Genomic DNA, 27,248 nt, shown 5'->3' on the forward strand with positions numbered 1-27,248 from the left:
ATGAAGGGAGTAGAGAACTGTAGACATCATTACAAGCTGTGACAGATGTATAACCAGAAGCCAAATGGATGGGTCATAATATGAATAAATAGTGCCAGATCTAAAAACTGCACGGTAACATCCCTTCACTTCAACTTCGCCTTTTAAAGCAGAGTCTCTTGTCACAGATGATTCAAGACATTCTTCAATGTGTTCCCAAGAGCTTCTCTTAATCCTTCAACCTCTAAACCTTTCTCTTTTGAAGCTCATTCCTGGCCATCATCCTTGTCCTTTTCTCCTCTGAAATCACTACCTGGTCTAAATCTACCAGATCTTCAATCAGTGATAGCTTTACCTGTGAGGCTACCATGTCATTTTCATCAACAACATTAAGTCTTGATTCTTTCACAAGATTTGTAATTTTAGCTTTGCGACTTCTTTGTCTCATATTCTTAAAAGTTCACAGTGTCCTCTGTCTGTGAGAGACGGACAGAGACGCTGAGGCATAGCTGATAGTGGAAGGTAGAAGGGATATTTCCAGAGAGCGAATTTTATAAATGTTTTGGTAGATAAATTTGATCATGAAACGGGATAGCACTATTTCACTGTTTTCATATATTTTAGAAACAAAAATATTATAGTAAAATATTTTATCTAAAAATAACCTCAATACTTTATATTTTTTAAAAAGCATGTATAGTGGGATTCTCTTTATCTCAAATTTGCTTTCGTAATCTGTCTCTCTGTATATATGCATTGGAAATATGGCTAAATGATGTTCACCAAATGTTCATGATAATTACTCCTTGGTGGTGGGATTTTAAGTATGTCCGAATATGTTTATATGTGTGTGTATATGTTTACTTTCTTCTTTGTACAGTTATATATTGTAGAAATTTTATAACAAGGCTCTATGATTTTACAAAAACAGTAAAGGTTTTCTTTTTAAAACCCAACACTTGAAAATAAACAAATAAAGATCCAAATCTATTCATTCAGTAACTTACCAACAACTTATGAAAGTAAAAAAAATCTGGGAAAAGTTTAGAAATAATATATACACCAAATAAAAAGTAGGTACTAGACAGCTAAAGGAATAAGTAAACAAAATTCTAGGATCATATAAAATAAAGGTTTGAAAAACTAGAAGGACTGATAATGAGGGAGAAAGAAAAAATATGCAATGAAAGGGAATGAAAGGAAGTAACACAACAAGAAGACAGTTACAGGAAAAAAAACTTATCTAGATTCACAAATTCTGCCTTTTACTTTGATGTATAAATAGCTTGCAGCCATCACTCCCATCCTCACAACAAGAAAAAAGCTGAAAAAAATCAACAACTTTTCTTAGAATGACCAGAAGATTGAGGTCAGAGGGCCAACCATCACCAGAAAACCAGAGAGAAGTGAATGCAGAGACTCCCGGCTCACTGGCTGGGAAGCCTCTGCTCCAGCAGCAGCTGGCAGGCTCATTTAGAGGGTAACGGAGAATCTCTGGAGCCTGGGTGTGGACTAGCTTAAGATTTAAAAACCACTGGGGGCGGGTCTTCTGTGCGTTTTACCTACAGGAGCCTGAGCATGTTCTCATGGTGAATCTTGCGGGAAGACCTCCGGTGTCTGTGGCAGTGGGAAGAGACAGGCAAGGGAGGAGGTATTTTGAAATATACTCAGAGCTTTCCCTTCTTTGCCCAAGAACCAGCCCTGAGGAGAAACTTTCTTGTTGGAGCCAGTGTGACCTGGGGAGAGGACAACTGGGTGAATCGAGCCCCCGCTGGTCTTCCTGTCTCAAATGAGGGGATGGGGAGAAGGCTGAGGGACTCTTCTAAAGGTCACAGCCCAAGGACGCCAGCCCATTCAATTGTAAGATTATAGAGTGCTTCTCCTCCCCAATACCTTGCTACACATCAGCAGGGCTCCAGGAGAATCAGAGTGGTTATAACTAAGAGCTGAAACACAGCATCTACCTAAGAGAGAGTTTCAGGGGAAATCCAAAGGCAGTAGAGGAGAGAAAAACAAAGACATCAGGGGAAATGGAAGCTTTGATACCTCCAGCTGCAGCAAAGATTAAACACAGCACAACTCCTCGCCAGATAAACATAAAACTTTACACTAAAGGCCTATTTACCTCAGTTCCTGTTACCCAATACATACGCCTGGCTTTCACCAAAAATAATGAGACATACAAAAGGCATTAAAAAACTGCTGTCTGAAGAAACAAAGCAAGCATGAGAACCAGACTCCAATATGGCAGAGATCTGAAATTATCAAATGGGGATTTTTTTAACTATGATTAATATAGTAATAGCGCCAATGGAAAAAGTGAACAACATGCAGGAACAGATGGGTAATGTAAGCAGAGATGGAAACTCCAAGGAAGATTCAAAAGGAAATGCTAGAAATCAAAAACGCTGTACAGAAATGAGTGCCTTTGAGGGCTCATCAGTGAACTGCATATAACTAAGGAAAGACTCAGTGAGCTTGAAGACTTGGCCATAAACACTTCTCAAATTGAAGTGCAAAGAGAAAAAAGAATGAAAGAAAAGAAAAGAAAAGAAGCAAAGAGAATATCCAAGAATTGTGGGACAATTACTGAAGATTTAACATCCATGTAATGAGAATACCAGAGGAGAAGGAAAGAGAGGAGCAGAAGAAATATTTGAAATAATAATGGATAAGAATTTCCAAAATTAATGACAGACAACAAACCACAGATCCAGGAGGCTCAGAGAACATCATGCAAGATAAATACCAAAAAGTGTACACCTGGGCATATCAAATACAAACTACAGAAAACCAAAGAAAAAGAGAAAATCTTGAAAGAAGTCAGAGAAGAAAAACACCCTACCTATAAAGGAATAAGGATAAGGTTTACATCAGACTTCTCCTCAGAAATCACACAAGCAAGAAGAGAGTGGAGTAAAATATTTAATGTGTTGAAAGAAAAAACAACCCACTCACCTAGAATTCCGCATCTGGTGAAGTTATCCTTCCAAAGTGGAAAAGGCACTGGCAATGAACAATCTGAAAAGGAAATTAAGAAAACAATTCCATTTACAACAGCATCAAAAAGAATAAAGTATTTAGGAATAAATTTATCCAAGAAAGTGTAAGACTTTTACACTGAAAACTACAAAATGTTGCTGAAAGCAATTAAAGACCTTAGTAAATGGAAAGCATCTTGTGTTCTTGGATTGGAAGGCTTAATACTGTTAAAATGACAGTGTTACCCAAAGCAGTACACAGATTCATTGCAATGAATCCCCTATCAAAATCCCAATGGCGTTTTTTAAGCAATGAAAAAATAAATTCTAAAATTCATATGGAATTTCAATCAAGGGACCCAGAATACCTAAAACAATCTTGAAAAAGAAGAGCAAAGTTGTAGTCTCATACTTCCCAATTTCAAAACTTACTATAAAGTACAGTAATCAAAACAGTATGGCAGCAGCATAAGGACAGACACATAGACCAATGGAATAGAATTGAGATCCCAGAAATAAACGTTCACATCTACAGTTAATTGATTTTTGACAAAGATGCCAAGACCATTCAATGGGGAAAGGATGGTGTCTTCCCAAAAAATGGTGCTGGGAAAAGTAGATATCCACATGCAAAAGAACGAAGTTGTGCCCTTGCTTTACACCATATACAAATATTAAGTCAAAATAGATCAAATAACCAAATGTAAGAGCTAAAACTATAAAATTCTGAGAAGAAAACATAGGGGACAATCTTCATGACATTGGATTTGGTGATGATTTCTTGGGTGTGACACCAAGAACACAAGCAACCAAAGAAAAACATAGATAAATTGGGCTTCCCTGGTGGTGCAGTGGTTAAGAATCTGCCTGCCAATGCAGGGGACATGGGTTCGTGCCCCAGTCCGGGAAGATACCACATGCCAAGGAGCAGCTGGGCCCGTGAGCCATGGCTGCTGAGCCTGCGCGTCCGGAGCCTGTGCTCCACAATGGGAGAGGCCACAGTGGTGAGAGGCCCGCATACTGCAAAAAACAAAAAAAAGATAAATTGGACCCCATCAAAATTTAAAATTCTGCCTATCAAAGGAGACTATCAAGGGAGTGAAAATGGGAGAAAATATTTGCCAATATATCACACGTGATAAAAGTTTCATTTCCAGAATATATAAAGACCTCCTAAAACTCAACAACAAATAGACAAGACAATTAAAAATGAGCAAATGACTTGAATAGACATTTCTCCAAAGATGATACACAAATGGCCACCAAGCACATGAAAAGATGCTCAGTGTCATTAGTCCTTACGGAAATGCAAATCAAAAACACAGCGAGACACCACCTTACAACAATTAGGATGGCTATAGTTTTTCTAAGTCAAAAACAGCGAGTGTTGGAGATAATGTGGAGAAACTGGACCCTTTGTATGTTGCTGATAGGAAGTAAAATGGCGCAGCTGCTATATAAAACAGTTTGGCAATCACATAGACTTACCGTATGACATCAATTTCACTCCTAGTATATACACAAAAGAATTGAAAACACATAGTTGAACAAATGCATTTACATGCATGTTCACTATAGTGTCAGTGACATTAGCCAAAATGTGGGAACAGCCCAAACGTCTTAACAACAGATGAATGGGTACACAAATTGTGGCGTGTACACAGTAGAATATTACTGAGCCATAAAAAGGAATAAAGTACCGATACATACTACCACATGGATGAACCTCGAAAACATTACGACAAGTGAAAGAGATGAGGCATAAGACGTCACACAATGCATGATTCTTTGTATATGAAATATCCAGAACAGAGTTAGAATGCAGCCTGGTGATCGCCAGGGGCTGGAGGAGGAGGGAACGGGCGTGGGAGTTTGTTCTCACCATGGAGTTACAGGAGCGTTTTGGAACTAGATGGAGGTGGTTGTTGCACAACATTTTGAAGATATTAAACGCCACTGAATTGTTCACTTTAAAGTGGTTAATTTGGGACCTCCCTGGTTGTGCAGTGGTTAAGAATCCGCCTGCCAATGCAGGAGACACGGGTTCAATCCCTGGTCCAGAAAGATACCATAGGCCACGGAGCAACTAAGACCATGCACCACAACTACTGAAGCCCGTGCGCCTAGAGCCCGTGCTCCGCAACGAGAAGCCAACACAATGAGAAGCCCGCGCACCACAACGAAGAGTAGCCCCCACTCGCCGCAACTAGAGAAAGCTCACGTGCAGCAACGAAGACCCAATGCAGCCAAAATCAAATAAAATAAAGTGATTAATTTATTCTATGTGAATTTCACCTAAGTAGTTTTTTAAATGATGAAGAAATAAAGACCTTTACAGACAAAAAAAAAAGAACTGAAGGAATTTGCTACCAGTAGATTTGCCTTGCAAGAAATGTTGAAAGAATTTCCTCAGAAAGAAAGAAAATGATATAGATCAGAAATTCAAATATACTTAAAGAAAAAAAGATTGTTAGAGAAGGAATAGATGAAAGCAAAACAAAATCTTTCATGTTCTTAACTGATCTAATAGATTTACTGTTCATTCAATATAATCAACAAAGAGCAATATATTGGGTGATTTATAGCTTACAGATATGTGAAATGGATGACAGCAGTGTTATAGGGGGAGAGGGGGTGGGTCTACTCCTATCCATGAAGCAGTATAGTGTTATTTGAAATCGGATTTATATTAGTTGCAAATGTATATGGTAAACTTTAAGGCAACCACTAAAATAATTTTTAAAAGCAGCATAATTGATATACTGAGAAAGGAGAGAAAATGAAACAACATAAAGTGTTCAAGTAAAACCACAGAAGGCAGAAAAAGAGGAAAAGATAAAAAAGAAATAAAGAACACGTGCAAAAAATAGAAAACACATGATAAACATTAATCCAGCTATATAAGAATCACTTTATATGTGAATGGTCTAAATACATTAATTAAAACACAGAGACTCACAAAGTGGATTAGAAAGCAAGCGACAACTACATGTTGTTTAAAAGACACACACTTTATATAATAAAGACAATGCTAGATTAACAGTAAAGGGATGGAGAAAGATACACCATACCAGCACTAATCAAAAGAAAGCTGGAGAGGCCGTACTAATTCCAGACAAATCCAACGTAAGAACAAGGATAATTATCAAAGAGAAAGACAGGCATTACATAATGATAAAAGGGTCAATTCTACATGGAGACATAACTACCTTTAATGCATATGTACCTAACAACAGCGTCAAAACATGTGAGGTAAAAACTTACATATCTGCAAGAAGAAAGAGGTAAATCCACTATTATAGGTGGAAACTTCAACAGCCTGCCATCAGTGACTGACAGACCCAGCCAGCAGAGGATCATTAAGGACATGGTTGAGCTGATCAGCATCATCGATCAACTGAATTTAACTGACGTTTAAAGAATACTTCATTCAGCAACAGCACGGCGTACATTCTCAAGTTCACATGGAATATTCATCAAGACAGACAACATTCTGGAATGAAACTAGATATCAATAACTGAAACATGGCTGGAAAATGCCCAAATATTTGAGGAATAAAATACACATTTCTACATAAGACATGAATCAAAGAAAAAAGTCTCAAGAGATTTTTTTTAATATTTTAAACTAAATGAATATGAAAATACAATTTATCAAAAATTGTGGGATGCAGCAAAAGCAGTGCTTAAAGAAAAATTTATAGCATTGACTGCATATGTTAGAAAATAAGAAAATTCTAAATCAGTAATCTCAGCTTCTGCATTAGGAAACTAGAGGAAGAAGAGCAATAGAAACGTAAAGCAAACAGAAGAAAAGAAATAATAAAAATTAGAGCAGAGGGCCTTCCCTGGTGGCGCAGTGGTTAAGAATCCGCCTGCCAATGCAGGGGACACGGGTTTGAGCCCTTGTCCAGGAAGATACCACATGCCATGGAGCAACTAAGCCCATGCGCCACAACTACTGAGCCTGCGCTCTAGAGCCCACGAGCCACAACTACTGAAGCCCACGTGCCACAACTACTGAAGCCCGAGCACCTAGAGCCCATGCTCCGCAGCAAGAGAAGCCACCGCAGTGAGAAGCCCACGCACCGCAACAAGGAGCAGCCCCTACTCGCCGCAACTGGAGAAAGCCCAAGTGCAGCAACGAAGGCCCAACGCAGCCATAAATACATTTATTTAAAAAAAATTAGAGCAGAAATCGATGAAATTGAAAACAGGAAAACAATAGAGAAAAATCAACAAAACCAAAGCTGGTACTTTAAAAAGATCAATAAAATTTATATACCTCTAACCAAGGAAAGAGGAGAGAAGACAGAAATTGCTAATCAGAAATTTAAATGGAATTGTCAATGGATCACTAACGACCCATTGGACATAAAAAATAGTAAAGGAATATTCTGAACAACTCTACACCCACAAATTTGATAACTTAAATCAAATGGACCAATTCCTTAAAAGATACAATGTAACAGAACTCATAAAAAGAGAAACAGATAATCTGAATAGGCCTATATTCAAGACAGTACATTAACAACTAATAACCTGCCAAAGCAACTAAGCAGCAGGTCCAGAGCGTTTCACTACCAGACTTTTAAGAACTCAGACAAATTCTCTACAGTCTCATCCAGAAAAACAGAAGCATTACCCTGATACCCAAACTAGGTAAAGACATGAGAAGAAAGGAAGACTACAAACCACTATCCCTGCTGAAAACAGAGGCCAGTTCCTCAACAAATTATTAGCCAATAGAATCCAACAATGTAGGAAAAGAATTACACACATGACCAAGTGAAAGTTATTCCAGGTAGGCCAGGCTGGTTCAACATTTAAAAATCAATTAATGTAATCCATCACCTCAACAGGCATCAAAAGAAAAAAAATCGTATGATCCCATCAATAGACGCAGATAAAGCATCTGACAAAATTCAACACCGATTCATTATAAAAACTCTTAGGGAACTAGGGATAGAGGAGAACTTCCTCAACTTGATAAAGAACGTCTGTGTAAAACCTACAGCTAACATCAGACTTAATTGTGAGAAACTAGATGCTTTACCTGTCTGATGGGGAAGAAAAGCAAGAATGTCTCCTCATTCCACACCTGTTCAACATCATACTGAAAGTCCTATCTAATGCAAAAAGACAATAAAAGTAAATAATAAAAGTATACAGACTGGGAAGGAAGAACTAAAACTATATTTGTTCTCAGAAGACATCATTGTCTATATAGAAAATCCCAAAGAACTAGCAAAAAGAAAAAGAAAAGTCCTGGAACTAATAAGCAATTATAGCAAGGTTGCAGGATACATGGTTAATACACAAAAGTCAATCACTTTTCTGTATACCAGCAATGAACCAGTGGAATTTGAAATTAAAAACAGAAAACCATTTACATTAGCTCCAATAAAAATGATATACTTAAGTATAGATCTAATAAAATATGTATAAGACCTATGTATGGAAAATTACAAGACTCTGATGAAAGAAATCAAAGATCTAAACAAATGGAGAGATATTCCATGTCCATGGAGAGGAAGACAGTACGTTTAAAATATCATTTCTTCCCCAATTAGATCTATGGATACAACACAATCAAAATCCCAGCAAATTATTTTGTGGCAACCAACAAACTGATTCTACAGTTCATTTGAGAAGGCACAAGACCCAGAATAGCCCACACGGTACTAAAGAAGGAGAACAAAGTTCAAGCACCACCCCTCCCAACTTAAAAGACATATTATAAAGCTACAGTAATCAAGACAATGTGGCACTGGTGAAAGAATGGACAGATGCATGGGACAGAATAGAGAGCCCAGAAAAAAAAAAAAAGGGAATCTAGACACAGACCTTATATCTTTCACAAAAGTTAACTCCAAATGGATAATACACCTAAATGTAAAATGCAGAAGTATAAAATTTGTAGACGATAACCTGTGAGAAAATCTAGGTGAGCTTGGCTTTGGCAATGACTTCTTAATAACAACACCAAAAGCACAGTCCATGAAAGGAAAAAGTTTTAAAAGATGGACTTCATTAAAATTCAAAACTCTGCTCTGTCAAAGGCACTGTTAAGGGAATGAAAAAGACAAGATACAGACTGGGGGGAAATCTTTGCAAAACACATATCTAATCGTGGACTTATATTCAAAATATACAAAGAACTTTTACTACTCAACAATAAGGTAACCTATTTTTTTAAATGGACAAAAAATCTGAACAGACACCTCACCAAGGCAAATGTACAGATAGCAAATAGGAATACTAAAAGATGCTCAACATCACCTGTCATAAGAGAACTGAAAATTAAAACAAAAATGAGATGCCACCACACACCTATCAAAAGGCTAAAGTTCAAATAACTTACAATATCAAGTACTGATGGGCATGTGGAGCTGGTGGGGATTCAAAAGGTACACTTTGCGGGCTTCCCTGGCGGCGCAGTGGTCGAGAGTATGCCTGCCGATGCAGGGGACACGGGTTCGTGCCCCGGTCCGGGAGGATCCCACATGCCGCGGAGCGGCTGGGCCCGTGAGCCATGGCCGCTGAGCCTGCGCGTCCGGAGCCTGTGCTCCGCAACGGGAGAGGCCACAGCCGTGAGAGGCCCGCGTACCGCAAAAAAAACACACAAAAACAAAAGGTCCACTTTGGAAGACTACCTGGCAGTTTCTTACGAAGCTAAACATAGCCTTCATATAATCCAGCAAAACCCAAATGAGTTGAAAACTTAGGTCCACACGAAAACTTGCACAGAAATGTTTACATCAGCTTTACTCACAATCGCCAAAACCTGGAAGCTACCACAGTGTCCTTCAGTAGGCGAGCGGTAAACAAACTTGGTACATCCAAACAATGGAATATTACTCGGCAATAAAAAGAGATGAGCTATCAAGCTATAAAAAGAAGGAAACTTAAATGCATATTGCTAGTAGTGAAAGAAGCCAATCTGAACAGGCTACATACTGTATGATTCCAACTCTGTGAAATTCTGGAAAAGGCAAAACCATAGACAGTACAAAGATCAGTGGTTGCCCGAGGTTCTGGGGGAAGGAAGGGAGAGATTTTTAGGGCAGGGAAATTCTGTGAATGATACTGTGATCGTGGACACCTGATGTTATGCGATTGTCAAAACATTTACGGCTGTACAAAAAGAGGAGTGATTTCTTAAACGATACACTTCAGTTAATCAGAATGTATCAACCCTGGTTGGTTGATTGGGACAAATACAGCATTACAAATGCAAGATGTTAATAACGGGAAGCTGTACAGAAATGCTCTGTATTACGCGCTTATAATATATTCAGCGTCAAGGACCGTGGTGAGACAGGCAGGAGTAAAATGTGCATCGAGTAGGACTCAGAATATTCTCCAGGTAAATTAACATATTGAATATGTGAGGAGGAAGTAGAGGAGGTTAAACTAGGAAGAACCACTCTGACCCTGCCTCCAGCCCATCAGCACAGAGCTCAGAGCCTTGGCCGATGGGCAAACTCAATCTGTGTGGACCAAATGTATTAAGAAGCCATACTTTCCCACCGCTAGTCTCCAAGAATTTGTCTCTGCTGTAATAGTGGAAAAAACTCCTCCTCAACCAGGAGACAAACTCCAACTACCAGTTCTAGGTTTTGGACACTTTCCCTGTGCAGCAAAGAAGAACACACCTGACTCCATATTGAATCTAAACCTTGCGCCCAGTGGCCTGTGCTCGGTCATGCTGGCTCTGCACCTTTTGTAAAAGAAGGTTGCCTAGAGCCTGAAACATATATTGTACATAATAGCCCTTTCTCAATGCTCTGCCTCCCAGGCTTGACCTTTAAAGGTGTAACACTCTCCATTTATGTAGAGGTAAAAAGTGTCAGAACGGAAAATAACAATTCTCTTGCTGGAGGTTTAAAGGAACCCTGTGAACAAAGGATTCTGGCACCAAGAAGTCGTCAAGAACCCCTCCTCTTTTAGCAAAATCGAAGCCTGAATGCTAACTTGGGTACAATGGTTCTTGGGACACGAGTCCGCCATCTTCTCAGTCTGCTGGCTTTCTGAATAGTCACCATTCCTGGCCCCAAGACCTTGTCTCTGGATTTATTGGTCTGCTGTGCGGGGAGCAGTATGCGCTTGGACTCAGTAGCACCTGCATTGCTCCTACACAGACGAAATATAGTATAAGATTTCCCCCCTCATATAAGTGTTTCCCGTTAAATAGCCGGCCCTTCCTGTCTTTGGCTGCCCCTCCTTTGAGATGTGTGGGCACCATCACCCTCCTTGTCACAATGTTGATGCCTGGATCTCTAAACCATAGCACCACACAGGAGGCTTCTTTCTTCAGCACCGTGGAGAACAGAACACGGCGTGCTAGTTCCAGGCACACCTGTGTCCTCTGTGCAACTTGGCAAAGCAGCCGGACCCAGCTTGTCCTCTCCATGTGCATCTAATTTCCTCCCAGTTCCTTTTGTAAGGCCAACTGGCCCGAGGCGGGGGAACACAATCAGATTCACAGGTTGCATCAGACCGAAATTCTCCGGACCACCCAGTTCCAGAAACTGCCCTGGAGACATTCCGGACCACCCAGTTCCAGGAACTGACCTGGGGACTTTGAACCCAGCCCAGCCTTCCCGCCTTTCGAGGGGTGGGACTAACGGTCCCCCAGGATACCCGAAAAGACCACCAAATAAGGAATACCCTGCGCCCTCCCAGATTGACCACACCCCTTTCCCTTCTTCCCCTATAAAATCTTGCCCAACCCTCGCCCGGGCGTGACTTCTCTGGCCCCTTTCTCACGGACCAGTGAACCTCGCCCGGGAGCGCTCCCTAATAAAGCTCACTTGAAGCTTTCCTGTTTCGCGGTGCCGTTTGTTAAGATCCGACCTTACACCTTTCTCTTCAGACCATTCCCAGAACATCCAATGCATGTTTTTGAAATTCTAAAATATATTAATCATGCAAGTGTGAGCAGATAGGGTAGGGGGACCCCAGAGAAAGGGAACGGGCATGGTTTTCTAGACATAAGAGAAGCCACTTCGGGCCTGAGCCATTTTGTGATCTAAGCCTGGCCACAATGCTTGCCTTTGAACAGGTCTCAGTAATGACTGACCTTAAGGGAAGTGAGGGCCAAAGGAAAAGCAGTCAAGAAACAATAGTTCACGGCTTCCCTGGTGGCGCAGTGGTTGAGAGTCCACCTGCCGATGCGGGGGACACGGATTCGTGCCCCGGTCTGGGAGGATCCCACATGCCGCGGAGCGGCTGGGCCCGTGAGCCATGGCCGCTGAGCCTGCGCATCCGGAGCCTGTGCTCTGCAACGGGAGAGGCCACAGCAGTGAGAGGCCCGCGTACCGCCAAAAAAGTTTAAAAATTTTTTAAAACAAGAAACAATAGTTCAGCCATAAAACAGAGCTCCTCCTCGAGGGATGTACATAACAATGTGATACAGTCATCGAGTTCTGCAGAAATTAAGGCCCCCACCAGGTACAGGATGGGATGATGACACTGACGCTCAAAGAGCATGACTCTGATAAACTAAAGCTTGGACTCTGTCAACCTTCGCCCCAATTCAGTGCTGAATTCTCCTCTGCTCAAGCCCCTTCATGAATATGCAAGTACCCTTAGCTTAAAACTTCCCCAACTTTGCTGTTTGGGGAGACACCACTTTGGAAAAGATCCCCAGCGTTCTCCTTACTTGCTGCAAGTACAGGAAGTCCCCTACATATGAAACTTCAAGTTGCGAACTTTCAAAGATGCAGACATGCGTTCACATGTCCAATCACGTAAGTTAGTTCACGTGTCTGGCATTATCTGTAAACGTTGGGTACCTAGGCTAACTTCGTTGGACTTACAAACAAATTGGAACTCATTCGTATGCAGGAGACTTTCTGGAATAAGTCCTTTCTTCTCCCGCTCTTTGGCTTGGTTGTGTCTTTTGGCTCAAGACCCACCGAGAGGTGAACCCAGTTTTCAGGTGACATGAGTGCTTCCATAAAGGGCACTGGACAGTACTTTGGAAAATGCACTCGGGATTTTCAGAGGATGCAAACACACTCTACATACGGCAATCTCTTAAGCCCATCTTGAAACAAACAAACAAAAACGCTAGAAGCGTAACTACACATCACTGACAGCATGCTTTTGGGAGTGAGAAAGGTGGGTTACACAAGTTATTGAACCCTTCCCATCCAAGAATGTCACACTCTGATGATGGACAGAACACTCTATCTGGAGGAGGGTGAGGAACATGGTCCTCATAACATCTTCAAATAACAATCATGTCAGCTATGCTTTCTGTCAAGAATTACAAAGTAATAATTGCAAGACTAAGTTTTCAAGCAAATGCCTGCAGAAAAATATTCTGTGTAGCTAAGAAGAAAGACCCATTTCTTTAGGATAGAAAACATGCAGGTAGTAAAACTGTCCTGAAATTCTAAACACTTGGACGGAGGGAAGGAATTTTTAAAATGGGAATTTTTCTTAGATGCTTACGTTCAATAAAAATACCTTAAAATGGATACAAAGATTAGCAGGCCCTGGGCTAAGCAGCTCACATGCGTATGCCGTCTTAAGCCCACCAGAGCCTTAAGGTGGTAATAATATACCTATTTGTCATTTGAATTCTTCCCATTACAAGTAACAGAAAACCAGACTTCAACTGGCTGAAGCATAAAGGGGATTTATTCACTCAGGTAAGTGGAAAGACTCAGAGCTGGGCTACCTTCAGGGCTTAAACTATCTCACCAGGGCTTGGACTCTGTCCAAATCTCTGCCACTTCCTGTATAATCCTCCTTCGGAGGTTCACGATGGCCCCCAACAGCTTCAGGCTCTCACCTTGTAATGACAAGATAGCCAGCACAGCTGCAGTTTCACGTCTTTTCTTGTTTCTACGTTCAGTAGGAAGAATTAAAGGAATTTTCCAGTAGCTGCCACAAATATACTGAGTCCATCTGATCAGCCCCACTAGGTCCTATGCTCATTCCAATGACAGTAAGTCCTCTACACACGAACCTTCAAGTTTCGAACTTTCAGAGATGCGAACGTGCGTTCACACGTCCAGTCACGTAAGGTAGTTCACGTGTCTGGTGGACGTGGTCACATGCGTGCATCCTCTACAAGGGGCTGTGCTTTTGTGTACGTCACTGTACAGTACTGTATAGAGTAGAGCAGTACAGTACCTTCATTTCTAGCCCAGGATGTCCGGAAGCAAGCGTAAAAGCAGCGGTGATGTAGCTGGTACTGCTAAGAAGAGATTCGCGACGCAGGAAATGGCAAGGGGATTTTCTTTATTTGAGGAGGCACTGTGAGTTTTTGAGGGACAGGACCCAAACGTAGAACGGCACACGAAGGTTGCAGCAGCCCTTCAGAATGCAATCCAGTGCTACCGCGTCACCTATGACGAGAAAAACAGAGCTACTACCCAGACATCACTGGATCGTTTTTTCAGGAGGGTAGATAGAATTGAATCCAGCAAGGAACCAGAACCTGTGCCATCAGCATCCGGCGTGAGCGACACTGCAGCTGCCGTCCGTCCCCTATTGATGATCCTTCAGCTCTACCGTCTCCCACCTCCTCTCCCTCCTCCAGTCAGTAACTCTTCTTGCCTGTTCACTGGATGCCAGCCCCTGTGTGTCACCTGTTGTTCTGTACTACTGTACTTTTCAAGGTATTGTACTATAAGATTGAAAACATTTTCTTCATTCTTTGTTTTTTATGTATTCTTTATGTGAAAAGTATTATAAACCTATTACAGTACTATATAGCCGATTGTGTTAGTTGAGTACCTAGGCTAGCTCTGTTGGACTTACACACTGGACTTATGAACACACTCTCAGAATGGATCTCGTTCATATGTAGGGGACTTACTGTGAGTCACTATGGCCAGGGCACTGAGATTTTCTGATGAGCTGAAGCTGGGCATATGTTCCATCCCAGGACTGAAGCATCCCCAGGACAACTGGTGGAGAAGGGCTCGTGGATACTGAGGGGAGAAGTAAGAAATGTCCCCTTTACACATAGAACCCAAAAGTAAGATCTACCTATCTGAATCCAAAGCTTTCCCACTCTTTCCTCTGTGCTGAGTCACAAAACAAAAGGTCCTGAGGACTAGTGACCCTTACTTGTCTCCTAGACCCATCACCAACTGGAATGTAAATCAAGATTACAATATTTGTCGGAAAAGTTTGAAATATTATGTGAAAGATTATGAACTTCATTATGAATTTAATTTGGCTTTATCAAAAAATTTTACCTTGTTTTTAGTCTGTTTCAACAAACTTCCAAATAGGAGTGGCCATCTTAGAAAATTTAATTCCATTAGGAAAAAAATTATCTTCAATAAAGCTTCAGATTATCTTGTTTCATCAGTGTATCATTTACTCCAATGTACATCAAAAACTTTAACTTCTAGGCCTTTAACAATCAATGACCTATTTCCAATCAACTTGGTAACTTCTTTAGACCTCACTTTCAGAGAAGTGAAAAAAAAAAAGGACTATTTGCATTTTGTATTTTTTCTCTGTACTTTCAGCTGAACTTCATTTCAATAAAAGTTTAAATAGCACAGCTGAGTCACTGTCTCAACAAACTTCTATTGGCCTCTGCGTTGTGCCGCGATGAAGCGTTACCGACTGGATTTAAGCTTACCTCCGTCAACTAAAAAATTCAAATATAAGAAACAATGGTTTTCGGACACTGGACAACGGGCAGTGCAGGATGTGATGCTTAAAGAAGGGAAAGGAAGTGGGCCAGGCGTGTCCAGGCTACACCCGAGGCAGGGCCAGCGGCCTGGCTTTCTGGGCAGTCAGGGCTCCAGGACCCGCAGCAGGGCGCGCTCCGGGCGCCGAAATCTGGCGAGCGCTAAGCGAAGGAAACCACGGAGCCGGGGAACTCGACGACGCGCCCCACGTGCCTCCGCACCCCACGTGCGCCCGCACCCCGCACTCCACACTCCGCCCCCGACACTTGCGCGAGCGCGCGCGGCGGCGAGCATGCGCGGCGCGGCCGTGTGCGGCGCGCAGCAGATGAGCATGCGCGGTGTAAAAGCACCGCCCAAGCGATAGAGGCTTCTGCACTATGGTCAGGGCAGAGCCGGTGAGCATGCGCAGTGTGGCTGCACGAAGGGCGGGACCTGCGAGCATGCGCACTGTGGCAGAGCCGCAGCGGGCTTCCGGAAAATGGTGCTCAGCGTGGGGCAGGACTGGGCCGTTGAGCATGCGCGCTGACGTGTGACCGGAGCGGCGGCGGTTGCTAGGCAACAGCGAGCCGCAGAGGGGGAGGGCGTCGGCCGCGGTGTGTGTGCAGAGGGCGGGGTCGGTTCCGCTGCAGGTGCGGCCCCGGGTGGAGTAGGGTGGAGAGGTGGGATGGGTTGGGGAGGGCAGGGGAGGGGGCGCCCTGGGGGCGGGAGCGGCCGGGACTGTCCTGTGCAGACCCAAAGGTCCTCGGGTCCCCAGGGCAGCCCGCCTACTCCGTGGCCATCCCTTGGGAGGGCCTAGAACGGTCACTGAGAACCACAACCAGCCCGTTACTGAAAGGGGGCCCACGGTTAACATATGCAGTTGACCCTTGAACGAGGATGTGAACTGCGGGGCCCACCTGCAGGCCACACCCGGATTTTCTTCAGTAAATACGTACCGCAGTGCTACACTCTCCCTGGCGGAGGACGGGGGTCGGGTGGAGGCTGATTCTGGGACTTGAGCATCCTGGGGTTTTGGTGAAAACCGGCGGGTCCTGGAACCAGTCCCACGGATACCCAGGGACAGGAGGACTGTCATTCTACAACTGTTTCTGTGCTTCTGGCCAACCTGGGTGGAATCTCATCAAAAATGTAAAACAAGGAATTCCTAAGTTATAAAACCTGGCAACACAGTGTGTCCAATTGTCTTTTAAAAACTTTCTCTGGTGTTCCTGTGTTTTTAACTAGCATGTTTATAAATTAGCTTAAAGTCACTTAGACAAATCGGTAACAATTTTGCCACCACAGTGGTATCTTTTTACCAAGCACTACCTCTTTTAACTAATTGTTAACAATGGAATTTACGAAGAAAAAATATTCCTATTAATTTTAGCTCTTAATACTGGGTAAGGATTAAGTTTCTAACCGTACTGCTGCCACAGACTAATTATATAATTTTGGAGGAGTCAGTAATCTCTGGATATGTTTTCTCCTTTTAAAATGAAGTTGGACTAAATAGTTGAAAATAGTTTCTAATGTTGAAATTTAACGACACTACAGGACTTACAAGGGGCACAGTTTTTAAAAGCTCTTGATGTTAAGCCCAGTGGCTTACAGTGTAGACACTTGAGATAAAATTGTCGACTGCAGATAGCTAGCTATGATTATTAAACAATTTTTAGGATGATGCAAACTATATTCTGCCAGGTTGTAGGCATTTTGAAAGTAGAAGATTCTGTTAGTGATCTTTCAGCATTTTAAATACCTTCTACCATTTCTTCAGCCTAGACTGTTGTGATGAAATATTAGATGGAAACTCCTTCATTCTCCTCTTGATGCCAGAATTGAAGGGGAATGGGGTTGCCGTAGAAGCTGTCACCTCACTGCTGAGGGGTCTTGGGGATCTCACAGACTCCTTTCCACTGTGCTTGCTTTCCTCATTCTGCACTCACCCCTTAGGAAGCTCATTCTGTGGGACTAACTGAATGTAGGTGTTGATCCTGAGATACATGTTTGGGATTAATTTGTCTCTTGTCTTACAATCAAGCCCTCAGCAGTACTCCCTAATTACTCCAGCAGTTTACTGTTCCTCCCTATCCCAATATATTTTGTACTCTTGTCTTCATAAGATATACCCTTGTCTAAAAACTGAAAGGGCCAATTCCAAATTCTTCCACCAGCTTTTTGTGTGTGTGTGTGGCTGCGTTGGGTCTCCGTTGCTGCACGCAGGCTTTTCCCTAGTTGCGGCGAGCGGGGGCTACTCTTTGTTGCGGTGCGTGGTCTCCTCATTGCGGCGGCTTCTCTTGTTGCGGAGCACAGGCTCTGGGCGTGCGGGCTTCAGTAGTTGTGACACGTGGGCTCAGTAGTTGTGGCTCGTGGGCTCTAGAGCGCAGGCTCAGTAGTTGTGGCACGTGGGCTTAGTTGCACCACTGCATGTGGGATCTTTCCAGACCAGGGCTTGAACCTGTGTCCCCTGCATTGGCAGGAGGATTCTTAACCACTGCGCCACCAGGGAAGCGCCTTTCCATCAGCTTTGAAGGGAACTGGATCAAGCATAACTGTTTACAGAGTATCTTCTGTGTAGAAGGACCTATTTTAGATACTTTACAAAGGTTGTCTCATTTAATCCTAACAGTAACCCTGCAAGGAGAGTGTTATTATATCTGTCTTGAGGTGGGGGAACAGACTCAGATATGCTGCGTATCTTGTATAAACAGGTAGAGCAAGATTAGAAGCCATGTATGTCTCTGTTGTGGACAGAGTGAAGTCAGACAGTATTCCTTTTACATCCCAGAGCGTCCACTGTTCCCTTCTCTAAAACATAAACACCTGCTGAGTTCTGGAGTGCCTGTGCTTTTCTTGTACCTGTGGGGTAGCATGTTCATTGCCTGCTCTCTGTCCTTCAAATCCCTGTTTTAATCTTATCCCTTTAAGAGGTATTTCACTTACATTCTCTGATCTTTGTAGTCTGAAATTTTGTTGTATTCACATATAGTCACATTATATTTAGCAACAGATTGTTCTCATTCATATTAATAGGTTCCCTCCAACTATCAGGAGAACTGCTTGAGGACAGGTGGATCGAGTCACGACCGGCTTGAGTTCCTCTGGGATCAGAGCAGAGAGCTTAGTGCTGTGCTGGTGCGCACTCATCATCATCACTTAGACTCTCCATGTTTCTCTTCCCCGTAAACTTCATCAGATTTTAGGTACACCCTAACGTTGGCTTTCTGTTGGCTTTTTTACAGTAGAAGAATCAAAGGACTGGGATATGAAATGATGATATAATTTGATATAGCCAAGAAACCACTTCTCCTGGGTCAGCATGTTAAAAAATAAGGTACAAAATCCTTTTTAAAACATACACATTGTTTTACTCATGAATATATATATATATATATATATATATATATTTTTTTTTTTTTTTTTTTTTTGTGGTACGCGGGCCTCTCACTGTTGTGGCCTCTCGTGTTGCGGAGCGCAGGCTCTGGATGCGCAGGCTCAGCGGCCATGGCTCACCGGCCCAGCCACTCCGCGGCACGTGGGATCTTCCCGGACCAGGGCACGAACCCGCGTCCCCTGCATCGGCAGGCGGACTCTCAACCACTGCGCCACCAGGGAAGCCCCACTCATGAATATATTTTAATTCAGCTATTTGAAAGTATAAAAAATAGTTTGCAAACCTTGCTTCAGTGAGGAACTGTCAGCTGTAGTACTTGGTGTAAGCATCTCTTAGCTGCATGGAAATTGTATTTTGTATAAGTTTTCACTAAAAAAGCATACACGTAAATGCAAGTTTCTCTTTAGTGTAACAGAAGTAAGCTTTGCCTGGAGTCTAATTATAGTGAAACAGAATGTGCTCAGGCACGCACAGCTTATATACGTCAGAATGCATTTATTCATATTACGATTAAGGCCTTAGTAATTAAGTGAAAAGATGTTACTATGTCGTTAGCATAAATGGTGAGACTGGGCTTTGCTCCCCTGACCTGGGTAATGCTGGGTGAAGCATCCTTTACTACTGGATTTGGTCTGGTGTGGCATCCAGGTTGACTGTTAGAGCATAAGCTTTCCTGTAAATGGTACATTCGATAATGTTCTGCATGTAAGGCTTTTTTCCCCACTTTCTAGGGTCATTCATCTAAACAGGATAACTTAGCAGTCACTGCAGTGGCTTTACAAGATCACATGTTACGTGATCTTCAACTTGGAAATCTTTCAATAGCAGATCATTCTAAGACAAAGGACAAATGTACAAATGTACATTCTTGGACAGAGAACAGATCCAAGTCTCTAAAAAGAAATACAAAAGCAACAATAGATACTGGACTTAAAAAAACCACACAAGGCCCTAAAGCGGAAGATCCAGAAAAAGAATACGTTCTTGATCCAAAACCACCACCACTAACTTTAGGTAAGCTGATCTTCATTCATATTTTGACTTATTAGACCTAAAGAATCTGGTTGAGATTAATAGTACCATTTTCTCTGGTACAGAAATTATTTTAACTTATGATCTTACAGAAAGATATGTCTGTACTGAAGTTTAAAAGTGATAATGGGGCCAATTTGAGTAAGAAAATGAAGATAGTAATGATAAGTAGAGTAAGAATCAGTAAAACAGAATAAAGTAGATATCCATTAATCTACAGTGACATAAATAAATAACTGAAGAAATAAATAAGTAATGGGGAAGGCTCTTTCTTACAGTAGAATGACAACTATAAGTATAGTAGACCAGAACTAGAAATAGAAAATCACCATGTGGTAAAGAGCACACTGATAACAACCATCTGAGGACGCTGGAACTAGCAGGGGAGTCGCGTTGAGACACAGGTCGGGGCACAGCCTCATGGCATTACCCCGGGGACCAGCTCACCACAGGAGAAGCGCCAGCACCTTTACCAAGTGACAAAGTCCAACGCCAGGCTCTCAGAAAGACGCAGATCCCTCCTAGGGCGTTCTCGCCAAAGATGCATCTCCAAATGTAACTCTGAGGAAACCTTAGATGACCCAGGTGGAAGGACATTCTACACAGTTCCTGGCCAGTGCTCTGCAAAAGCGTCAAGAGAAGCAAATAAAGACTGAGGTGCTGTCCCAGATCCTGGGAGGCCAAGGGGACAGGCCAACTGAGCCCTGTGAGTGATCAGGGTCAGAACAAAACGACGTCAGTGAGACAAGAACGACATCCTGTGGGGAGTATAGATTAATCAAGAGCGTTGGATCAACATAAATTGCTAGATTGGACCACTGCACTCAGGGCGTGTAAAATGTGAACATCTGGGGAGGCCGAGTGCAAGGCACATGAGGATTCTTTACACGGTTTTACAACCGTTTACAAGTCCGAGATTATTTTAAACTGCAAAGTTAGGAAAAGAAAAGGTTTTGATTTTTATTTCTTATTTTTATTTTTAGCAAGGGAGGCTGGGAAGTAAGGTCCAGCTGTGTGCCCAGGAGGAGGGGAACAGGCTGGTGAACATGAGCTAGCTTCTGCCATAGATTCAAAGGATAAAAAGTGTTTATCCCTGTGAAGAACAGAGGAAGAATGTTCTTCATGGAGGAGAAGACAGAGGCAGGGCTCTGAGGCAAGAGACCTGGGGCATTTGAGGAGCTGAAATACTGAAATAAGAACAGAGTGGCGGAGCCTGGTGAGCCGGGGTGGAGGAGACCGGGAGAGCAGGGAAGAAACGCGAGGGGTCGGATGAGGAGAGGGGCATGGGGTTTTAAAATTTTTGTTGTGGTAAAATATACATTACATCTGCCCACTCTCACCACTATTATTCAACATATTTTTGGAAGTCTTAGCCACAGCAATCAGAGAAGAAAAATACAACGAATCCAAATCGGAAAAGAAGAAGTAAAGCTGTCACTGTTTGCAGATGACATGATACTATACATAGAGAATCCTAAAGATGCTACCAGAAAACAACTAGAGCTAATCAATGAATTTGGTAAAGTAGCAGGATACAAAATTAATGCACAGAAATCCCTTGCATTCATATACACTAAGGATGAAAAATCTGAGAGTGAAATTATGGAGACTCTGCTATTTACCATTGCAATAAAAATTATAAAATACCTAGGAATAAACCTACCTAAGGAGACAAAAGACCTGTATGCAGAAAATTATAAGACATTGATGAAAGACATTAAAGATGATACAAATAGTTGGAGAGATATACCATGTTCTTGGACTGGAAGAATCAACATTGTGAAAATGACTATACTACCCAAAGCAATCTACAGATTCAATGCAACCCCTATCAAATTACCAATGGCATTTTTCACAGACTAGAGCAAAAAATTTCAGAATTTGTATGGAAACACAAAAGACCCTGAATAGCCAAAGCAATCTTGAGAAAGAAAAATGGAGCTGGAGGAATCAGGCTCCTGGACTTCAGACTATACTACAAAGCTACAGTCATCAAGACAGTATGGTACTGGCACAAAAACAGAAATATATATCAATGGAACAGGATAGAAAGTCCAGAGATAAACCCACGCACATATGGTCACCTTATCTTTGATAAAAGAGGCAAGAATATACAGTGGAGAAAAGACAGCCTCTTCAATAAGTGGTGCTGGGAAAACTGGACAGATGCATGTAAAAGAATGAAATCAGAACACTCCCTAACACCATACACAAAAATAAACTCAAAATGGATTAAAGACCTAAATGTAAGGCCAGACACTATCAAACTCTTAGAGGAAAACATAGGCAGAACACTCTATGACATAAATCACAACAAGATCCTTTTTGACCCACCTCCTAGAGAAATGGAAATAAAAACAAAAATAAACAAATGGGACCTAATGAAACTTCAGAGCTTTTGCACAGCAAAGGAAACCATAAACAAGATGAAAAGACAACCCTCAGAATGGGAGAAAATATTTGCAAATGAAGCAACTGACAAAGGATTAATCTCCAAAATTTATAAGCAGCTCATGCAGCTCAATAACAAAAAAACAAACAACCCAATCCAAAAATGGGCAGAAGACCTAAACAGACATTTCTCTAAAGAAGATATACAGACTGCCAACAAACACATGAAAGCATGCTCAACATCATTAATCATTAGAGAAATGCAAATCAAAACTACAATGAGATATCATCTCACACCAGTCAGAATGGCCATCATCAAAAATCTAGAAACAATAAATGCTGGACAGGGTGTGGAGAAAAGGGAACACTCTTGCGCTGCTGGTGGGAATGTGAATTGGTACAGCCACTATGGAGAACAGTATGGAGATTCCTTAAGAAACTAAAAATAGAACTACCATATGACACAGCAATCCCACTACTGGACATATACCCTGAGAAAACCATAATTCAAAAAGAGTCATGGGGCTTCCCTGGTGGCGCAGTGGTTGAGAGTCCGCCTGCCGATGCAGGGGACACGGGTTCGTGCCCCGGTCCGGGAAGATCTCACATGCCACGGAGCGGCTGGGCCCGTGAGCCATGGCCGCTGAGCCTGCGCACCTGGAGCCTGTGCTCCGCAACGGGAGAGGCCACAGCAGTGAGAGGCCCACATACCGCAAAAAAAAAAAAAAAAAAAAATAGTTATGTACCAAAATGTTCATTGCAGCTCTATTTACAATAGCCAGGACATGGAAACAACCTAAGTGTCCATCATCGGATGAATGGATAAAGATGTGGCACATATATACAATGGAATATTATTCAGCTATAAAAAGAAACGAAATTGAGCTATTTGTAATGAGGTGGATGGACCTAGAGTCTGTCATACAGAGTGAAGTAAGTCAGAAAGAGAAAGACAAATACCATATGCTAACACATATATATGGAATTTAAGAGAAAAAAAATGTCATGAATAACCTAGGGGTTAGACAGCAATAAAGACACAGACCTACTGGAGAATGGACTTGAGGATATGGGGAGGGGGAAGGGTGAGCTGTGACAAAGCGAGAGAGTGGCATGGACATGTATACACTACCAAGTGTAATACTGATAGCTAGTGGGAAGCAGCTGCATAGCACAGGGAGACCAGCTCCGTGCTTTGTGACCACCTAGAGGGGTGGGATAGGGATGGTGGGAGGGAGGGAGGTGCAAGAGGGAGGAGATATGGGGATGTACGTATATGTATAACTGATTCACTTTGTTATACAGCAGAAACTAACACACCATTGTAAAGCAATTATACTCCAATAAAGATGTTAAAAAAAAAGAGAGAAAATATATACATACCATCAAATTTACCATTTCAACCATTTTTAAGCACACAGTTGAGTAGCATTAAGCGCATTCCCACTGTTGAGCGACCATCGCTGCTGTCCGGCTCCAGGACGTTTTCATCTTCCCAAACTCTGTCCCCGCCCCCAGCCTTGGGCAACCGCGAATTCACTTTGTGTCTCTACGAATCTGACTGCTTTAGGAGCCGCGTATAAGAGCAGTCATACGATACTTGTGCTTTTGTGCTTATTGCTTTTAGCATAACATCTCCAAGGTCCGTTCATGTTGTAGCACTATCAGAATTTCATTCTTGTTTAGGATGGAATACCATTCCATTACCTGCATATAGCACATTTGGTTTATCCATTCCATCAATGGACACTTGTTTCTCCCTTTCGGTTACTGTGAATAATGCTGCTGTGAACATTGGTGTAGAAATATCTGCTTGAGTCCCTGCTTTCAGTTCTTTGGCGAATACACCAAGAGGAGGAGTTGCTGGATCATATGGTAATTCTATATTTAATTTTTTGATGAAGCACCATGAAGTTTTCAGTGATGCTGGGTATGGAAAGTAAGTTTGGCTGGGACTTGCGTCCGAAGGCAGGTGATGGATGGCAGAGGAGCTGAAGGCCTGTGGGCAGGAGCTGAACCACGAAGAGGGAGCCTGAGGTTGCTGCAGTGCCCAGTGGACACTTTATCATTCTCCCCAGAACTGCTAACAGTGCTAGTTCTGTCCTAGACACGGCATCTCACAGGAGAGGCACAGGCTTGGAGAATGTGACAGTGATTTAGTGACTGTCTTCCATGTGCAGGTACAGTTTACAGAAATGATCGAGCAGCCTCGGAACAGTCACCTGAGCAGGGTAGATGCAAATTAGACATCAGGAAGAGAATCCCAATTTGGAGTAAATGAGTCATTCTTTCAGGAGCTCTTATTTTAAAAATCTAATTATTATGCATATTAGTTACTAATGAGGTTGGACCACATGCTCTTTTTTTTTTTAATGTCTTTATTGGAGTATAACTGCTTTACAATGGTGTCTTAGTTTCTGCTTTATAAAAAAGTGAATCAGCTATACATATATCCCCATATATCCTCCCTCTTGCATGGTCACAAAGCACTGAGATGGTCTCCCTGTGCTATGCAGCTGCTTCCCACTAGCTATCCACTTTACATTTGGTAGTGTATATATGTCCATGCCACTCTCTCACTTCGTCCCAGCTTACCTTTCCCCCTCCCCATGTCCTCAAGTCCATTCTCTACGTCTGCATCTTTATTGCTGTCCTGCCCCTAGGTTCTTCAGAACCTTTTTTTTTTAATTCCATATATATGTGTTAGCATACAGTATTACTCAATTTCATTTCTTTTTATGGCTGAGTAATATTCCATTGTATATATGTGCCACATCTTCTTTATCCATTCATCTGTCATGGACACTTAGGTTGCTTCCATGTCCTGGCTATTGTAAACAGAGCTGCAATGAACATTTTGGTACATGACTCTTTTTGAATTATGGTTTTCTCAGGGTATATGCCCAGGAGTGGGATTGCTGGGTCATATGGTAGTTCTATTTTTAGTTTTTTAAGGAACCTCCATACTGTTCTCCATAGTGGCTGTATCAATTTACAGTCCCACCAACAGTGCAAGAGGGTTCCCTTTTCTCCACACCCTGTCCAGCATTTATTGTTTGTAGATTTTTTGATGATGGCCATTCTGACTGGTGTGAGATAATATCTCATTGTAGTTTTGATTTGCATTTCTCTAATGATTAGTGATGTTGAGCATTCTTTCATGTGTTTGTTGGCAGTCTGTATATCTTCTTTGGAGAAATGTCTGTTTAGGTCCTCTGCCCATTTTTGGATTGCGCCGTTTGTTTTTTTGATATTGAGGTGCATGAGCTGCTTATAAATTTTGGAGATTAATCCTTTGTCAGTTGCTTCATTTGCAAATATTTTCTCCCATTCTGAGGGTTGTCTTTTCATCTTGTTTTTGGTTTCCTTTGCTGTGCAAAAGCTTTTAAATTTCGTTAGGTCCCATTTGTTCATTTGTTCATTTTTTGCTTTTATTTCCCTTACTCTAGAAGGTGGGTCAAAAAGGATCTTGCTATGATTTATGTCATAGAGTGCTCCGCCTATGTTTTCCTCTAAGAGTTTGATAGTGCCTGCCCTTACATTTAGGTCTTTAATCCATTTTGAGTTTATTTTTGTGTATGGTGTTAGGGAGTGTTCTAATTTCATTCTTTTTTTTTTTTTTTTTTTTTTTCTTTTTGCGGTACGCAGGCCTCTCACTGTGGTGGCCTCTCCCGTTGCGGAGCACAGGCTCGGAACACGCAGGCTCAGCAGCCATGGCTCACGGGCCCACCCGCTCCATGGCATGTGGGATCTTTCTGGACCGAGGCACGAACCCATGTCCCCTGCACCGGCAGGCGGACTCTCAACCACTGCACCATCATTCTTTTACATGTAGTTGTCCAGTCTTCCCAGCACCACTTATTAAAGAGGCTGTCTTTTTTCCATTGTATATTCCTGTGTCCTTTATCAAAGATAAGGTGACCATATGTGTGTGGGTTTATCTCTGGGCTTTCTATCCTGTCCCATTGATCTATATTTCTGTTTTTTGTGCCACTACCATACTGTCTTGATGACTGTAGCTTTGTAGTATAGTCTGAAGTCCAGGAGCTTGATCCCTCCAGCTCTGTTTTTCTTTCTCAAGATTGCTTTGGCTATTCAGGGTCTTCTGTGTTTCCATACAAATCATGAAATGTTTTGTTCTAGTTCTGTGAAAAATGCCATTGGTAATTTGATAGGGATTTCATTGAATCTGTAGATTGCTTTGGGTAGTATAGTCATTTTCACAATGTTGATTCTTCCAATCCAAAAACATGGTATATCTCTCCATCTGCTTGTATCATCTTTAATTTATTTTATCAGTGTCTAATAGTTTTCTGTATACAGGTCTTTTGTCTCCTTAGGTAGGTTTATTCCTAGGTATTTTATTGTTTTTGTTGCATGGTAAATGGGAGTGTTTCCTTAATTTCTCTTTCAGATTTTTCATCATTAGTGTAGAGGAATGCAAGAGATTTCTGTGCATTAATTTTGTATCCTGCTACTTTACCAAATTCATTGATTAGCTCTAGTATTTTTCTGGTAGCATCTTTAGGATTCTCTATGTATAGTGTCATGTCATCTGCTAACAGTGACAGCTTTACTTCTTCTTTTCCGATATAGATTCCTTTTAGTTCTTTTTTCTTTTCTGATTCCTGTGGCTAAAACTTACAAAATTATGTCAAATAATAGTGGTGAGAGTGGACAGCCTTGTCCTGTTCCTGATCTTAGAGGAAATGGTTTCAGTTTTTCACCATTGAGAATGATGTATCATGTCTCATTTAAAGCTTGTGTTTCCTTATTTATTTTCATTTTGCATGATCTGTCCTTTGGTGAAAGTGGGGT

General features: G+C 41.9%; 1 protein-coding gene and 1 long non-coding RNA gene across 2 annotated transcripts in view; one reads left to right on the forward strand and one right to left on the reverse strand.

The window, feature by feature from the left end:
* Positions 1-14,134: 14,134 nt before the first annotated feature.
* LOC307191954 lies at positions 14,135-15,880 on the reverse strand. Its single transcript, XR_013829909.1, has 3 exons — positions 15,580-15,880; positions 14,800-14,914; positions 14,135-14,326 (listed from the first exon to the last, which is right to left on the reverse strand). It is a non-coding gene; the product is annotated as an uncharacterized lncRNA (long non-coding RNA).
* Positions 15,881-18,881: 3,001 nt separating this feature from the next.
* RNF32 (ring finger protein 32) overlaps positions 18,882-27,248 on the forward strand; it is a 38,963-nt gene continuing 30,596 nt past the window's right edge. Inside the window, 2 exon segments of the mRNA XM_079931893.1 lie at positions 18,882-18,947; positions 19,739-20,021. Of these exon segments, the coding sequence (XP_079788019.1) occupies positions 18,933-18,947; positions 19,739-20,021 (298 nt within the window). The 5' untranslated portion in view covers positions 18,882-18,932.

This window comes from Stenella coeruleoalba (genome assembly GCF_951394435.1).
Source record: "Stenella coeruleoalba genome assembly, chromosome: 9".
In the NCBI taxonomy this organism is placed as follows: Eukaryota; Metazoa; Chordata; class Mammalia; order Artiodactyla; family Delphinidae; genus Stenella; species Stenella coeruleoalba.